Source organism: Limanda limanda, chromosome 4 (assembly GCF_963576545.1).
Source record: "Limanda limanda chromosome 4, fLimLim1.1, whole genome shotgun sequence".
Taxonomy (NCBI): Eukaryota; Metazoa; Chordata; class Actinopteri; order Pleuronectiformes; family Pleuronectidae; genus Limanda; species Limanda limanda.
This window is the reverse complement of record NC_083639.1, coordinates 14,152,433-14,170,244: the sequence shown is the minus strand read 5'-3', so window position 1 is coordinate 14,170,244 and position 17,812 is coordinate 14,152,433. Positions and strand designations below refer to the sequence as shown.

The 17,812-nt window shown below is 41.5% G+C and overlaps 2 protein-coding genes across 3 annotated transcripts; both read left to right on the top strand.

The window, feature by feature from the left end:
* Positions 1–51: 51 nt before the first annotated feature.
* LOC132999826 (evC complex member EVC) lies at positions 52–7,823 on the top strand. 2 transcript variants are annotated; one of them, XR_009678167.1, is made up of 21 exons: positions 52–503; positions 575–670; positions 1,138–1,227; positions 1,764–1,984; positions 2,087–2,171; positions 2,277–2,375; positions 2,529–2,657; positions 2,743–2,904; positions 2,986–3,202; positions 3,862–4,010; positions 4,142–4,240; positions 4,332–4,544; positions 4,657–4,766; positions 4,941–5,142; positions 5,302–5,526; positions 5,855–5,990; positions 6,547–6,649; positions 6,755–6,881; positions 6,981–7,077; positions 7,152–7,299; positions 7,454–7,517. XR_009678167.1 is itself a non-coding variant. In XM_061069603.1 (21 exons), exons 2-21 carry the CDS (start codon positions 318–320, stop codon positions 7,600–7,602), a joined length of 2,895 nt encoding a protein of 964 aa, XP_060925586.1. In that variant the 5' UTR covers positions 52–211; positions 298–317; the 3' UTR covers positions 7,603–7,823. The 2 variants fall into 2 exon arrangements, 1 of the variants encoding a protein (XP_060925586.1); XM_061069603.1 differs by lacking the exon at positions 7,152–7,299 and having other exon boundaries at positions 52–211; positions 298–503; positions 7,454–7,823.
* A 1,875-nt stretch (positions 7,824–9,698) lies between these two features.
* LOC133000702 (major intrinsically disordered Notch2-binding receptor 1-like) lies at positions 9,699–12,755 on the top strand. The gene is made up of 3 exons (XM_061070659.1): positions 9,699–11,693; positions 12,021–12,239; positions 12,561–12,755. Exons 1-3 carry the CDS (start codon positions 9,699–9,701, stop codon positions 12,753–12,755), a joined length of 2,409 nt encoding a protein of 802 aa, XP_060926642.1.
* Positions 12,756–17,812: the final 5,057 nt, after the last annotated feature.

The following is a 17,812-nucleotide window of genomic DNA, read 5'->3' as shown; positions in this document are numbered from 1 at the left end:
TGTCTCTGTCCTCCTTTCTGATCCCTGCCCACCCATTGGCTGAAACTTACACCAACTTTGTCGCTTTGGAGAAAGTGTTTTTAAAGACATTTCTTGATTCGTCGTCTTTTATTATTTAAACGATGTAAACAAAGTAAGAACGTATATAAACTAAAAAAAGAGAGAAAGATGCGAGCTACCAGGTTGATGGTGAACAATGAGGAGCAGCTGGGTTTGTGTTGTTTCCATCAGTAACATCATGTCTCCTGTTGTTGTCAGGCCTTCACAGCTAAGTGCTAACACACAGTGTCCCCACAGTTTGGTGAGTTCTGTGTGAGATGAGCGGACAGGCGGTGGTGATGGTGGCGGATTGTGCAGTAGACGTCACGGTGGTCTTCTCCGAGTCTCTGTTCGTGTACACGGACCTGCTGAGCGTGGCCTCGGTGTGTGGAGGACTGTGCGGAGTGGTAGCTGCTGCCCTGCTCTATGTCTTCTGTCTGAAGCCTCTGCTGCTCACCAGACAGGTAAACATCGTATCTAGCGTTGTAAACACGTTGTGTGTCCGTTTCACGTCATCCCCCTTTCATTACCTCAGGGTCATAACGCGAGGAGGCTGCTGGAACCTGATGACAACAACCACAGTGACTGTGTCAGCAGGAAGGAGGCTGCCCCGGCTGCCACCAAAGAAAAAGTACCACTCTGTCCATAACATACACTGCATTGATTTATTTACACTGAGGATGATGACGTTACATTAGATCTATTATAGAGCTGGGCAGTAAAACAATCTTAAGTGATCATCACAATTTCATCGATAATAATATTATAAAGGGTCAATATATATTTATATCAATATACTGCTTATGCATTGTGCAGCACAGTGAGGAGGTAGAACACATTATTGATCTACTTCAGATTTAAAAAATGTTTTGCTATTCATCAAAAATCTGACTTTAAACGTATATATTATACAATCTATATTGATAGTCATCAACTGATGTGAACATGTATATATTTTTTGCCCTATTGTCCAGCCCTAATTTATACCCATAAAAAGAGGCTAAAGTGCTGGTAATAACAGTTGTGCACATTTTTTTTTATGTTTGTTTACTAATTAACTCCCCACTAACCATCTATGTCCGTGCACTCGTTGACCAGGAGAAAAAGCCGCCGCTGCCCGTGAACAGTGATGTAGCCGCCTTTGCATCCAGAGCAAAAGTGGTTTACCCCATCAACCAGAAATACAGAGTAAGTCTGCACACACATGTTGGTGTAACATGTAATTTAATGTTACTAGACTTAACAAACTTAACATGCCACATTTTAAGGAGCTGCATTAAGGTGTAATTAAGTGTGAGCCAATCAGATTCAAGTATGTAATTTATTTAGCCAAATGTCATGTATTAAAATGGGTCCACCTGGCATAAACACTTCAAACATAGAAAAACAAGTACAGTAGCAGAATCACAGGGACAGATGCACAGTAGAACGTGTTAGACTGTTACAACAACCAATTTAGAGCACAATCCTTTTCTTAAGACTTAAAGACATAAAACAGGCATTGCACCATTACCATGGAATTATTACTTCACTAGGTCTCCATTGGCATAAGATTAAATACAGGCATAATGATCAATTAAAATATAAATAGAGAAAAGTTGACTTAATAATAGGAATTACATGTCACAAACTGTGAGTTATTGAGCATGTTGCTAAAATACACTCTTAAGATCTAGACATTGTAAAGAAAGTTTTTTCTGCAATCTGTTCCCTCTGCCTGTCAGCCTTTAGCAGATGGAGCATCCAACCCGTCACTACATGAGCACACCAAGTTGTCTGCAATGCCTAACGAGGAGTCGTCCTCCACGGACGGAGAGTCTCTGAGCCAAGAGCAGGACAACGATGACAGCAGTCAGTTTATCTCCTCCTCGATGGTTCCCAAGAGCCTGCAGAACCAGAGCTTCACTCGGGTCTCTCACTACCCTCACACATTGACACAAACAGGGTAGGGCTTTGTGGTCTCTAAATGTTAATCCATAATCATACACATTAATCTACAGCAACTTTGCACAAACCAGAGTCAACGTTTTCTTGTTTTTCTCTGTAGTTTTGAAGGTAGGATCAGTCTTCACTGTTTGGCCCTGCAGGACATACAACAACTGTGTTGTCACCTTCAGGAAGAAAAATACCTGGTGAGTTGATGTCATTTGTTTCATTAACTGTTTATAGTGCAGATAAATAGAGTAAATATTTTTTTTTTTTGTATTACTCCTTGTTTCTTCTTATTGCTGCAACAGATTTTTCTACAAATGGTGAAAAAAATATTTATCGGCCGGTTTCCGAGAAACAAAAATGATGCTGACTTCTGCAAGAATATTCTTCAAACACAGGAAAAGGTAAAACAGAATGAACTATTCATCGTATCTGCTTTGTAGTTGTACCTGTTTGCATAATGCATTCTTTTTGCAGTTCTGATTTGCTGTGCAATGTAACACCTACATTTAGAGTTTAATCCACAGGAAAGTTCACGTTCTCATTTGTTATTTTAGGAACTAAATGAGCTGAAGAAACAGTCGTCTGCAGGACACTCTTCCAGCGAGAAAAATGATGACTCTCCCTGTACATTGGAGGAGATCGAGAGAGCTCAGAAAGACCTCCTTGAAAGTGGACTTCAAATGGTAAAACGTGATAAGAAAAACCCATAATGCAAATATTTGAAACACCCTTTATTTATAGGGACATTAATGAAATGTCTCTTTACAGTCCAAAGGTTTCAGCAAACAGGTGGAGGACTTGTGTCAGACTCTGCTGATGAAGACCAGTGTTTTCTCCAGGGATGAAGCCCAGGATGTCATTCTGTCTCTCATTCAAACTCTTCTGTTGGTAGAGAACCACCTGGTTAACACACAAGAAGCAGAGCTAAGAGTAAGACATGCAAGCTGTTAGTTGGCATAAAACAGATATAACATCAAACCATTCTTTGAGTAACATGTTATATTCTCATAGAGAATACATCAGAAGCTGCTGTGGTGGGAGGAGCTGACCGCGCTCCTTCAGTCCCAACCTGCCCTGTTCATAAGGGAAGCGTCTCTGAGGCAGAGCTTGATCGCCACAACACTGGAGCAGCTGACGAGCGATGACATCTTGACTTTTAACCAAATGGAAAAGATACTTTCAGAAGTTCAGGCTGCTCTGATGAAAGGCCTCCAGCAGTGCACTGAGGGTAAGACCTGCACAGTGAAAATGGTTCCAGATCTGAGATCTACCAGGTAATAAGACACCAACACAAAAGATGGTGGCCATGTTGCAGTGAGCATTTTTGCAAGATTGTGATTGTAAAAGTGAAAACAGAGTGTTAGATTATAATCTCAGAGTTTCTGCTGGCAGGTAGCAGTGGACAATGTCTAGCCTACTTTTCAAACTCAAATGATGTACTCTCAAAATAGACCATTTTGTGGGAATCCTCTTAAGCTCCTCAAATAAGGTCAGGTACTTTCAGGACACCACTGAATATCACGTCTATTACTGCATTGCAGACTCTCATACAGCATCATTCAACATCAGATAGATTATAAAGACTCATACCGCTGTTCTACTGTGAAATCAAAGACACACAAAACTGTAAATGAATGCTGCTGCTCGTGGTAATGTTTATTTTACTGTTAGAGAAATGGCTAAACATGACTCTACCTTTTGCGTTTTATAATATATATGTTGTGTTCAAGCACAGTAAAAGAGTAAAAGGATTCAACTTAATTACTTAAAAATTTACTACATCAAATATTAAAACTTGGTATAAAACACACTGTCACTCATATTGCATTCTGACTAGAGAAATCCTCATTGAAACAATACTCTAAAGGTTCAGCTTTATTGTTCCAGAGTGCTCCCTGAAGACGAAGGAGCTGGTGAACGACAAGTGCAGCAAGATGGAGTCCAAGCGGAAGAAGCTTCAGAGGAGCCAGGCGAAGGAAAAGACTCACATCCTGGAACAGACACATTCTCACAGTGACCTACAGCAGCTCACCAAGGTCACAACATTAAGCCTCATTTAAATCTGTCTTGTTTATACTTGCCTTTTTAGTTTTTTTAGTCTCTTCTCTACTAGTAGACCCTTGCTAATCCACTGGTATCTAAATGTGAACTGTAACTGGTCCTACAGGTTTACCAGGAGCTGCTGGTCAAACACAGGCTGCAGATTTCTGATCTGGATCTGCAGCAGGAGAACAGGGTGGCTGAAGCTCTCTGTGACTTTTGGAGGGTAAAACATTAAATACTGTATTTTATGTTGAACTGTGCGAGCGTGTGTTTCTATTTGTTTTCTACTCTTGAATGAAATCCTGTATCTTCAGAAACTTCGTACCTCTTGGTCAAAGAAGCTCGGGGAGCCAGCCAAGGAAATCTTTTTAGCCTCAGTCTCTGCTCAGCCTGAACTCTCTGCTGAGCACTGTGAGAAGCTGTGGTTGAACCTGGAGCAGGAGCTGGTTGCACAGCTGCAGCAGGCCGAGTGCACCATCAAGCTGCAACTGGACGACTTGAGGGCTCAGCTGGATAAAGATAGACAGGTAGACACACCGTGCATCTACATTTGAGCTTCTCCGTTGCTTGGCAGTTTGAGTCTTTCAATATTTAACTTTTCTTCTTTTTTCTTTAACACTTTCCACTGTTTTTCTGAAGGGGTGGAGTGAGGAGATGGCTCTGGCTCAGGCCTGCCTCAAACATCTGAGTGAGCAACAGATGAAGATTCTCCAAGCCATGGTGGCCAGACAGAGCTACACAATCCACAGGTGAGATGTGAGCATCTGTCCAAACGTGTTTGTGGTCTACTTAAGTTGTGAAAGAAGAAAATAAAACTGAATTTGCACTCATAGCAAATATCCAACACAGCTGCAGTATGTGAGCATATCTTAATCAATGTTTATGAGGTGCTTTAAAATATTGCAACATGATCCTGTCCTCAGTGAAGAGGGGATGCTGTTAGAGAAGAAACATGAGCACCTGTTGGTGGCGGTGCAGAGGTGCTTTGTGGTCAGGCACTTCAGTCTGCACATGCTGAAGGAGATGAGGCTGTCCAAGCTGAAGGGGCTCTCTCAGACTGACTTCAGGGCAGTGCTAATGGAGGATCCCAGTAAAAGCCTGTCCTGCGTCAGTTCAACTCACAAGGTGGGAAAAATTCACAAAAGATTCTCTCAGTTTAGTGAGAACTATATTTTGACTTCTTCTTGATCTTTTTAGACTTTCTCTACACTTAGGATTCTGAAATGTGACTGATTGAAGGAACTTGGTCCAGGCTGAAATGCTTTTGTCTCTTCCTAATGACAGAACAGCAGTGCCAGCCTGGCAGAGAGGCATCTGGGTCCAGAGAGTCAGCTGGTGGGCCACAGCTTCCAGCAGGAGTTCCTTTCTGAACTGGAAACAGGAATGGAGCTGCTTCAGAGCCATGCGCAGCTGGTGCTCGGGAATGCCCTCAGCCAATCCATCCAACAGATGATGGAGAAGGCGCCCACAGAGACCCCGGCCTCTCCGAAAACAGATAGTAGCTTGAAGGTATCAAACTCCTGTTCGTATCAAATGTCTGTTGTGTGTTTCTTAAGATGCATGTACTACATGTTCTACACTCCGGATATTCTGCAGAAATTATCCTGTGGGGTTGTAGTGAGAACACAAATGTCCGAGTCAGTTGCTCCAGACGATCACTAGTGTTTTTTTGTGCCAGCTCAACAACATTCGAGAGCTTTTGTCGATGAGAGTCGACGCCAGTGTCAATGTTCTGTAAACGGAAGCATGTCCTTTCTGTAGCGGAGTTTATACGTTTTTATGTTCAGCTTCAGATTGGTTTCGAGGTAAATGGCATCCTTTGCTCTTCCCTCACTAGCACCACCTGATGGAGGCTGTGTCAGAGAGCGTATACGTCACCAAAGATTCTCTCACCACACTGGTCCAGAGCTACTATTCCCAACTACAGGACATTACCAAAAAACTACAGCAGGAAACGCAAAACAAAGACCAAGGTGAGAGGACAAATGTTTAAATTGTAGTTTTAATGTTAATACATTTTGTTAAGAAATATGATGCTGTTATAACTGTATTTAATTTATAAGTCAAAGAAAACATGTTAGTGAAAGTGACGTGACTGTGGATTGTTTATTTATCAAATTAATAAACCGATGGTTGCTACCGTATTATTTTATTATCTGTTAACCAAGTATGGTTCAATTAGACAAGGCACAAATAAGAGACAGTTATCCTTAAAACATACTCATTATATTCAGTACACTACATATTACTACACACAGATTGTCATAGTTTACCTTTTTACCATTTAGTAAAAAAATATCTACATAATATAAAATGTAAGTGTGACAGCCAATTTAACTTCACAGACATCAATATTGCTACAGTAGTTCCTACATTTTTAGTCTGTTTTGTGATCTGGGTATAATTTTTCTCTTTTCTAGTGTGAACACACCACACAGTAAAATACCTCTTTGAATCAGCATGTAGTAGGGATCTGGAACACAGAGCATGATAGATGAATACTGTGCGTTTTATCAACTGTTCCCTCAGAGGTGAATGAGCAGCGAGAGAGCAGCAGTCAGCTGAACAGAGCCTTGCAAAGGGAGCTGGTGAACTGGGGCAAAAAACCCATGTCTGCTGAGTTTCAACAGAGGTACAACAACCCCCACAGTGCTGGTCATTTTCTGTTGGAATACTCAGATCATCTTGCATCATAATAGCAGAGTTCAGTTTTCTTCTTTGCTTTTGTGTGTATTAGGGTTGAACATCACAAAAGGAGGGTGTTGGAGCTGAGTGATCAGCAGCAGGAGATGATATATGAGGAACTGAGGCAGAAGAAAGTGGCCCAAGATGAAACCATGGAAAGGATCAAAAAAGAGCTAGTGGTAAGTCTGCTTCATGTCTACTGTGTTTCTAAATTAATGAATATATGAACAATCTGGCACCGTTATTGTTTGTCAGCACTGTGTTACTGTCTCTATTAGGATGCCGAAGAAAGCTTTATAAACGAGGTGGCAGACTTGGCGCGGGTTTCACTCCACAGTCCAGAACCAGAGCCCAGTGGTGACAAGGACAACACTGGTAAGATACTGTATCCCCAGAGAATAACAGTATTGCTGCCTTTAGACATGCACTGATCTCCAGACCTTTTCCAGAGGGCTGTATGTGAGATCGCAGTTGCTTCGGACATTTTCTGGAACTCTTCCTGCCGGCCCTCCAGTAAAATGCCTGGAAAATGTCTGTGTGAGCCCATTTGAGACTGCAGCACGATTATGCCTAGTGACGATGTGCTGTGAACAATAAGTATGTCCTGTTGTTGTGAATGAGTCTGGTTTAGACAATCTCATGCTCATCTTCATATGTGAAAGTCAAACCCACTTTCATGTCTGAAAACGGCTGATGAGAACCTTGTGCCACTCCCACATAACCGGACCTCCGCTATGTTGTATTTCTACAGGGGACCAGAGTGGCACGATATTGGACCTGCTCGCCCTGAACCCAGCATTAGATCCAGCCTTGAATCCTTCACTGACTCCAACTATTGTAACACCAGTGGCCAAGTCAAAACCAAAGAAGAAAACAGAACAAAAGTCCCATCTCAGCTGAAATCATAACATGCCAATGTTCATTCTGTGAACTACGAAAAGATTCCCTTATTTTTATACTAATAAATGAATAAAACTTCATTATTGTTGTTGTTATAAAGGTGCCTCTTTTAAAGGTTTAAAGTGTTTTGCTTGAAGTAAGTTATTAAAATGTGGCAGTATTTTTCAAAAGCAATAAGTCTAAATTATTTTAAATGTCATGTACCTTCAAATAAATTAACTCTGAACAACAATAACAAATCAGACTATCTTTTGAATACATTGTCGAACTTTTGTACTTTTTCCCCTGGTATAAAGAACCATCATATCACAGGTCTGAAAGTATGCACTTACTGTACTACAGTATGGTCCTATATCTTAACACACATTGCTTTTCATACCACGGCTCATTCACTGCAAAGATCCCCATTGATTGCAGAGTACATGGGATGATGGATGCACTCCTCTGCGAGTCGTCAGATAAATTAGAGTTGTCTGTTCAGATTGTAGCAGAGTGCTACTACTCAGCGATGAAAGCCTTGCCCTGCTCTTGCTCTAATGGGGTTTTAAGTACGAGCCTTTATGGATGATAATGCAGAGTAATGGCGAAAAGTACAAGGAGGCTGAAGTCTGGCAGACACTTCTGTGTCCAGGCAGCAATCTAGCACGCCATACACCCTGTGTCTTATGGTTTACTGTCAGTTTAGAGTTTTAGGAGTGTCAATTAGTGAGCATCAATTTTTAATCTGACCTTTATTTGTATGCTCACCTTGCACGCAAACCCAATTATTGCTGTGGCACCCTGAGAAAATATACTCCTGATTCTGCTTCACTCACACACAGGAGTGTCCTGCTGAGAATGTGCCTCTCCTCCTGTGTATCTCTTAGAAACAAGGGTGTACTGTTGACTTTGCGAGTGTTCATTGCTGATCTTTGGTGAGGGGAAACCGTTTGGATGTATTTTGAGTTCCCTGAGGGCACTGCAGGGACTTGTGGGAAGATGACCTGATTTTGAATTTTCTCCTCTGCTGCCTGGGCTTTGGGCTAGTCGCTGCTACAAACACAGGAGCCCATGAAACGAGTGTGACAGCATGAGATGACCTGGATCTATTTACGCTTTTGGCGCAAAACTGGATGTTATTTGTCAGTGTTGATGGATGCAGGCGTGGTTGTTATTATCTTTGGATAGATTCAGGTAAGTGTTGATGCTCCATTGAAGCTACACTTTTAATAAGACATTTAAAACCCACATTACATTCACAACATAATGTCTTTATTATTATCCTAGCTGATAAATAGGAAGGACTAAGTACAGATTGTTGCACCTTTTTAAAATAGCCTTCTCTGTCCCGATCTTATCTTCAGATTGTTAATGTGACCTGATTACATTATCTCTGAAGGGATGTCGGTATTTTCTTCGCTCAGTAAAGTTAAGACTCTGCCCTGAAGCTGTTAATAGAAACGAGGGGACTAAAAATGTCCAGTGAGGTGAAGATGTGCGCAGTGAGACGGCGTCATCACATCAGATGATCGGGTATTTTAGGGCTAAAAATAAGGTCGCTTTGAAAATTATCATTTAAAGAACCTTTGTTCTTTGAATGAAATTGTATCATGTTGTTAACACTTGTAATTTAGTGAAAGACTACAACACATTACCGGGTTATTGCCATTATTTAGACAAAATATAATGACAGCAATCATAATGATAAAGCAAGACAAAATAACTCCTCATAATACTTTGCCACTATTAATTTATTACTCTTATTAATGCCTAATATTATTTATTTTTGCAACATGTTACAACATATTAATATTACTATTATATTAACCAGAAACGATACAAAATATATTATTGATTTCCTTGTACTAGGAGAGCAAACACGTTTATTAGCATCATGTATTAAGATTTACTTGCATTTATCAGATTAGATGTGGGAATTTCCTGCAATCATACTTGTTGTACTCCTTATGTCAGTTTTATTTCTTGCTTTAAAGGCCTTTCAAATGTAGAGTAAATCTTTTTCAATTTCCTTTTTTTTCCTTTTTTTTTTAAGCTGACGTACAATTAAATTAGCTTTTCCTTTCTGACTGCCTTGTTTTTTCCTCAGGTGAGCAGCCATGGCTAACCTGCAGCAGGAATACCCCGGGGTCCTTCTGGGGATCCTGGAGGAACTGGCCAATATGCGCCAGTGGCTGACGTTCCAGGACCTTTGCCGCATGGTCAGCACCCGCTTTGACCTCGAGAACCTCATTGAGCTCAGGAGTTTGCTGTTTGCTGCTGCCAGCCGGGACCCCTGCTTCCCAGCAACTCTCTTCAGAGACAGGGTTTCCACAAGGGGCCAGGGCCTCTCTCCCATAGGCGTCGCTGCTGACATTGTAACTATTTTCAATCTTATTCAGATGACGGGTGGGGCTCCAGAAGACAGTCAGCCAATCAGAGCTCAGGCAATCCTCCCAGTTGACCAGTACCCAGGCCCCAGTCTGCCTGGAATCCACCAGCTGAACATTTCTGGTCGAGAAAGAGCACGCGCCCACTCTGATTCCGGAGGAAGGCCGATCGACCAGCACTTGCTGAATCCGAAATCGAATTACTCTGCCCGCAAGCGAGGGAGTCTTCCCCCCGATCCCATCTCCCTTGTGTCCTCCCCTCCAGCCAGAGCGAGGGCAGTGTCTTTCGACTTGCCTCACACAACACTCTTATATTCTAGTGGTCAAATCCCCGACGAGGTCATGAAGAATATCTACATGCCTTTGGAGACGGACAGTGAGTCTAGTGGAGATTCTGCACCTTTGGAAGTGTTTGAACCTGAATCGGCATCGTCTGTTGACCAGAAAAGAAACGTCTTTAGGAAGGACTTCCATAACCAGCCGCCTCTTATACCCCAGGTGACCGTCAACAGTGAGTCTCCTAGTCCCGACATTTTAAAGAAGGGCTTTGACAATCTCAGTTTGGAAACAATCCAAAATCCTTACGCGTCCCCTACAACAGTCCAACAATTGCCAGAGCAGAGGGCTAAACATGAAAGCCTTGATGACCTGCAAGACTCAACTTATTTCGGACCTGGGTCTATTGCAGAGTGCTCCCCTCGACACCTGCAACCTCCCAGAAATCAAAGACCAATCTGGAGCAACAAGAGCCACAGTCTAGAAGACCGGATAGGCTTAGGCAGTGTTGGAATTGGCATAGAATCACAAAGAGGGCAACTTCCCAGGAGATCAACACCTGCTTTGGGGTCCTCGGGAGGTGAGAGTGGTGATAGTGGATTGCCAAGTGGAGGTGATGGAGTCAAGGCTCAGGGAACCCAGACAGACCCACCGGACACAAGGCGCCTTCGTAGCCTGGTCCACGCTGATCGCTTCTCCTTCATGACCTCATTAGATGACCCCGACTTTTGTGAGGATGACATCAGTGTCATTTTTCGTTTCTTAGATGACATAAGCATGTGTGGTTCTACGGGAGTCCTGCACCCCAGCGATCCAACAGCGGCCATCAACCAGGACACCCCTGAGGCCAGACGTGGCCGCTTAGGTCAACTGCAGAGGCTTTTCCACTCTTTAGAAAGCAGTGACGATGGGCTGAAGACCAGTGTCTGTAAGCTGCTGCTCCGTATGAGCCAGATAGAAAGACAACTGGACTCATTGAATGATGTGAAGGCCGAGATCTCTCAGGTGCTCTCTGCATTGCAGCGACTCGATGAAAAGATCCAGCTGCCTGTTGGTGGCAGTGGACAAGGCAGCGGTGGGCGATGGCTGGAGCCTCTCAGTGGTGTCTCCTCTTTTATGAGCCACCCTCTGACTCCTTCTGAGTCATCGGAACCTCAACCTCTGTCAGTATCTGGGAATCTGTTTCCAGCGACCAGCATGAGTAGTCTGGACTGGAGCCGCTGGAACACTGCTGGGGAGCTAACAGAAAGTGTCAACTGTTTGGCTGATTCTAAGGGGACGAAAGAAGGGAAGAAAGATGCATCATCTCGTCGTGCCTCTAAAACGCAGCCTGAAGAGAAAATAGTCCCTGATTCCAGTCAGCTGAAGCTTTCTAACCCTGCAAGAGACTGGACGGTGTCATTCTCAAAAAATAAAGATCCAAAAGCCTCACACAGGAAAATTGAACAGGTAGGGAACTTCTACATTCTATATTCTCACAATGTCAGAGGAGAGATGGGTTTCTCAGCATATGACCATCACTTCTTAAACAGATTTAACTCTAATCCAGTACGAAGGCAAAAATATAGTATGTGCACTGTATGTGTCCATGGTTCAAACTTTTGCAGTATGCTTTTTAGGCATGGCTGCAAAAAAACAAACTAGTATGCATGTTTGGTGGTGGTATTTAGTTAATTAGTTATGTCAACATTGCCTCCAATCATTTAAAAAGTAACACTTTTAAAGGTTGTTTATACAGTAAATATAAAATATATGCTTGGTCCATTTTTTTTCTAGACAGATCAGTCGAGCAGCACAACTAACCTCCTCACGCATAAGTCCTCCAGTCTGGTGGAACAAGTGTTTAACTCATCCCTGTTCCGCCACAAAGACAGCAGTCTGACAAGGGGGCTCAACTCTGGGAAGATTAAGGATACCAGACTGGTTGAGGGGAGAGGAAGGCCCATCTGGACTGTAGATGACAGAGAGGCACGGATCTCCCCTTTGGATGCACAGGTAAGAATAGATGACTTTTAAAGGGATAGACTAATTAAAAATATTAATTTATGTCCTTTTTTCTTGTAATAATTCTCATATTAGGTCAGTGGTTTTAATCTAAAAATAACTAAATTGGGTTTGCTTTCTGCATTTTCTTTTGATTTTTATTTATGGGAATAAGTGGCCTAACATACATGCATCATACAGATGCAAGGTAAGTAAGTAAAATACAAACTAGTGATGCATAAGGCGTTAATAGAATAGTTTAGAATGTGCTTTATATTCCTTACATATGGGTTAATATTTGCTCTAAAATGCTGTTAAATAATTGTTCCCCAGGCCCAGGAGTCTCTTAACCCCAACAACATGGAGTTCTGGATGGACGATATCTACACTCCAGGTTACGATGCTCTGCTCAGGCGCAAAGAGGCCGACCAGCGCCGGGCCAAGGTCTGCAAGCTGACTGCACTCATTGCCACTGGGGTGGCCATCATTCTCATCATTGTCATTCCTATTTGTACCATGGGCTCATGAAGACAATCACAGATTGCCCACACTGTTGCCTGTTTTCATTTATCTTTTTTCAGCAGCGATGTACTGCACCAAGGAACTTGCACAGTATTCAGATTGAGATTAGTGAGAGTGTGACATAAATAAACAGACAGCACCTCTGCATGCAGCACCATTATTCATGACTTCAAAAATAGAGGAACTAAAGCTTACTTTGAAAACTCAGAGTTCCTCCCTCATGTAGTAACAACAAATAGAAAAAGATCTGCTGTACGAAAACATTTTTCTTTTCACTATTTACAGTCATAGTTTTCATGATTTGTGTTCACAATTTTTTTAGGTCACTCTATACGGTAGTAATTACAGATGATTTAAAATTATTCTAAAATAACTCTTAGCTTATGATGAACAAATACAGAGTTTCATTTTCCATTTTATTTTCTTATTTCATCTGCTCTTTTCTGAGAAACTAAACCGTAACAGACACATTGTGAATCAGCTTCAGCCTTGAACACTGCCTGACTCTTTGCTGGACTACTACAGGACTTATTTTACTTCTTTGGAAAATAATAGTTTTATCAGGACATGTTTTAATGGAATAAGTTGAATGGAGAGTTTGTTTTCTTTTAGTTTGAGGGTTCTTGTTATTCCTGAAAGTAAAAGAATATACAGTGCAGAAGCTTAAATCAATAAAAGTGGTATTTTTATAGAGTTCCCTCCCATTTTTCAAACAGGAAAATATGAGTTGTTTAATCCACTCCTGAATGTGTTTGGGTGGTGGGGCCGAGTGTTTACCAGGTGTCAGGTTTCAAGAAATGGAAGATAAAATTGTTGTTGCTGCTGAGGATGTTTTGGCTCTGGAGCAGTGGAGGAAAGAGGGAGCCCTTTCCAGTAAACAAGCTCTAAGTGGGAGATTCCACTTGTAATTCAATTGATGGGATGTTTGGAGTGCACCATATGCACATTATCTTCTCACTATAGACTCACTCTGCCAAAGCTTTTCCATATACCTGCAGACTCACTTGGCACCAACAGATTCATCTGGCCTCCCCTCACAGATGAGGAAAGTAGACATTCCATTTTCTAAAAACCTCCTGTTAACTCAGGTTTGGTGCCAGTCTATAAAATCAACAGGGGGTTCATAGAAAACATATGCACCTGTCAAATATAATGGAATCCAACATGATTGCTCCACAGCAAACAGTATCTTTGTACAGCTTGATAAGTTCAGTTTTTGCTGAGGTGTTAACTGAACTGAAGGTAAAGCTGTAATGTAAAGTACAAGGTTGCATATCAGTACCCACAAACTCAAAATGCCCAGCAAACTAAAGGAAAATTCTAACAGATATGTAGCATTGTAAGCTTTACAATACCAAAGTTTATTGCCTGGCGAAAGTATTGGATTGCATTGCATTTTTCGGTGTTGATCTTATTTTGTCCTTGACAGTGCAAGATAAGGAGGAGTTTGTTTCCATTCAACAGAAGCACTGTTCTCCCTTTATGGTGCATACACCGAAGTGCACAGAAACTAAGTATCAGTGGGAAAAACTACATTAAAATGCTTGTTTTGTTTTTGTTAGAACTTTAAACCCAACTTTGCTTTCTGTACAATATATGCATAGGATATATAGAGGGTGTGTTCTGCTTCAGTGCATCTTCCTAAGTAGATGTTTATCTGCAAAGTGTTCCCCATGAGGCTGTTTGTGGATCCATTACCCTTCCACCGGTGCCACTGACTTACCTTGTGCTCAGCACAATCTGCAGGTGCTTCCTCTGAACGTCAGTGCATGAGAGCCTCCTGATACTTTTTTCATTCCTGAAATATGGACCTTGTTGTTGCAATATCCATGTTCCTTTTAGAAAGACAACAGAAAATCTGTGGAGTCCTTATTCATACAGAAAACATGCAGGATATATCTTAATACAAGTGAATGTGAGCAACACTTTATATGATTGTGAGAATGTACAATGATTTATGTTGCCTGTCTGAATAAACTCAACAAAGTGGTACATAGACAGTATGTTGTCTAATATGATCAATAATAAATCAATTTCTTAAAAACATGCACTTCAAACATTATGGTGAATGAAAAAAATTCTTGAAAGGAAGAGCTTTGATTTGTGAGATAATTTGGTTCACGCTTTTCTCTTGGTAAAGTGTTTGGCTGATTATTCTCGCAGATAGCAGTTACAATGCACTCAGTATAGGAAAGTGCAAACAGTGATTGGTGTAAAAGGTGAGTGATGGCAGTTAAATGATTTGTGACTGGAGGAAATGTACATATAGAGATGAATAATTGATAAAGACAGACAGACTGAATGATCCTATTATCTCAAATCAACTCTAATAGACCAACAGTATTCAGAGCACACACACACATTTACTGTTAATCCAACAACCAATCTATCAAATTATTCATAGACATAAAACAGTTACAGTCAATTGTTGAGATGTTTAAAAAAAAAAATCAAATGTGGATGTCTATTTTACAATATATATCACTTAGCTGACACTTTTGTCCCAAGCAATGTATACAGACAATATAGACATAAGTTCATTCAACCATGAGGGTACAAACCCAGAACAGCAAGAATCATGTATAGTACATTAGCTTCAAAAAGCCAAACTACAAGTGTTACATGTAAGTGCAATGTATAATATCTATAGTTATGAGGGCCAATTTTGGTTCAATACCACCATAGTGAGGATATTTTGGCTGGTCCTCATATATTCAATGGGCTGTTTGACAGTTAAGACTTGGGTTTAGGCTCAGGGTGAGAATTAGGGTTAGTTTACGGTAAGGGTTAGGGTTAGGCATTTAGTTGTGATTGCTAAGGTTATGAATGGTTAAGGTAAGTGTTCATTGGACTTCTGGAGGTTTCATACTGCTGGACTACTTGAATGTAGGCTGAGTAGTCTCTTTAATGAGGCTTCTCTGCTGGAATGTTTCCATATCTGCTGTCTGAGGTTAACTCGACTGCTTTGTTTTTGCTGTTTTTCTTACCTATATTGTGTGAGCTAGGATTTTCATTCCACTCAGGTGTTTGAGATAGCTACAACCAGTTATAGTAAAAGTTGCTTCAATGTTAGTCTGATTCTGTCAAGTTCTTATTTACTTTCTACCTTGGGGTAAATATAGTTTGTCCTTAATCAGCTTTGGTAAACTAAGGTAATATTTGCTAAACTCACCTCTTTACTGTTTAAGGTGGGAAGTGTCTTTTGTTGTTGGGCAGTTGTTTTGGTGAGTTTCAATTGCTGGGCCATTACCACCAGGTGCTTTGTTTGACTCATTAGCAGGGGTGAGGTCAGCACAGCGGTAGCCAACCATCGTCGAATCCGATGTTTCACTCCACATTCTACAATCCATCTTCTGGAAATAACTTTCTGTTAACCACATCTTAATCCCCTTTCCTCTTTCACCCCCACCTCTCCCAATCAAGTTCTTACCCTGGTAACTTCCGACCGCCCAACCACCTGCCCTTTTGACCCCATTCCTTCTTTCACTCTCCAGTCTATTGCTTCCGTCCTTCTTTCTTTTATCACCCATCTCATTAACACTTCCCTCTCAACTGGCTGTTTCCCTAACACTCTGAAGGAGGAAAGAGTTAACCCTCTCCTCCAGAAACCCAACCTCAACCCGTCTGAAGTAAATAACTACAGACCTGTCTCTCTACTTCCCTTTATTTCCAAAGCTCTCAAGACAGCTATCTTTAATCAACTCTCCTCCTATCTTCACTAGAACAACCTTCTTGATCCTCACCAGTCTGGTTACAAGGCAGGCCACGCAACTGAAACTGCCCTCCTTGCTGTCACTTAGCAACTTCACACTGCTAGACCACCGTCTCTCTCCTCTGTGGTCACCCCTTTGGACCTTTCAGCTGCATTTGACACAGTGAATCATCAGATCCTTATTTCCTCCCTTCAGGACCTGGTTCTCTCATCCTCCCTCAAAGATCGTACCTATCAGGTAACTTGGAGAAGATCTGTCTCAAAACCTTGTCCACTCACTACTTGGGTCACTCAAGGTTCTGTCCAGAGTCCCCTCCTTTTCTCTCTGTACACCAACTTTCTCGGCTCTGTCATTCACTCACATGGCTTTTCCTACCACAGCTATGCAGATAACACCCAACTAATTTGATCTTTTGTCTGAAACACAGGTAGCAGCACAAATCTCTGCCTGTCTGATTGACATCTCTCAGTGGATGCCCGCACATCACCTGGAAAATTGTTATTGTTCTTACATGATTCTTGCTGTTCTTGATTTGTACTTTGTGGTTTGAATGCACTTCTTGTAAGTCGCTTTGGACAAAGACATCAGATATATGATATGTTATGTAAATGTAATCTTAGGTTTAGGGGCTAGGGAATGCAGTATGTCAATGTATTTACAACTGTAGAATGAGGTGCATGTGTGTGTGTCTGTGTTATCCTTGTTGAACAATGAACACAGTGGAGCTGTTGCTCCTAGATATGCCATCCGTGGCTGATTAATGATGCTGTTGTGTGCATTCTATGTGCTAGGGCCACAACAAGAAAATTAGAAAGGAAGTGGCGCTCCAGCAACAGTGTTGAAAATCTCCTAGACTGGAAGAGTAGTGTTACAGAATATAAAAAGGCTCTCCACAAAGCAAGAGCTGCCTATTACTCAAAACTAATAGAAGAGAATAAAAACAACCCCAGGTTTCTCTTCAGCACTGTAGCCAGGCTGACAGAGAGTCACACCTCCACCGAACCCAGTATTCCTCGATCCCTAAATAACAATATCTTTATGACCTTTTTTAATGATAAAATTCTAACTATTAGAAATAAAATCAATCATCTCCTGCCCTCAATTGGCACTAATACCCTCCCAACAATAGAGATCTCAGAAACGGCTGAGAATCCTTCCCATTATTTAGACAGCTTCTCTCTGATCACCCGTGATCAGTTTACCAAAATAGTCTCAGGTTCTAAACCAACAACCTGTATTTTAGATCCGATTCCAACTAAATTACTTAAAGAAATTCTGCCCCTAATAGATAATTCGTTACTTAACACAATCAATCTGTCATTATCATCAGGTTATGTACCACAGTCTTTT

What these genes read in the sequence shown, in the direction of transcription:
- LOC132999826 (XM_061069603.1), top strand. Translation starts at nt 318, where the DNA reads ATGAGCGGACAGGCGGTGGTGATGGTGGCGGATTGTGCAGTAGACGTC. An exon ending in CACACATTGACACAAACAGG is followed by an intron (nt 1,985 to 2,086) that starts GTAGGGCTTTGT and finishes TTTTCTCTGTAG; the next exon opens with TTTTGAAGGTAGGATCAGTC. An exon ending in ACCTACAGCAGCTCACCAAG is followed by an intron (nt 4,011 to 4,141) that starts GTCACAACATTA and finishes CTGGTCCTACAG; the next exon opens with GTTTACCAGGAGCTGCTGGT.
- LOC133000702 (XM_061070659.1), top strand. Translation starts at nt 9,699, where the DNA reads ATGGCTAACCTGCAGCAGGAATACCCCGGGGTCCTTCTGGGGATCCTG. An exon ending in CACACAGGAAAATTGAACAG is followed by an intron (nt 11,694 to 12,020) that starts GTAGGGAACTTC and finishes TTTTTTTTCTAG; the next exon opens with ACAGATCAGTCGAGCAGCAC. An exon ending in TCTCCCCTTTGGATGCACAG is followed by an intron (nt 12,240 to 12,560) that starts GTAAGAATAGAT and finishes ATTGTTCCCCAG; the next exon opens with GCCCAGGAGTCTCTTAACCC.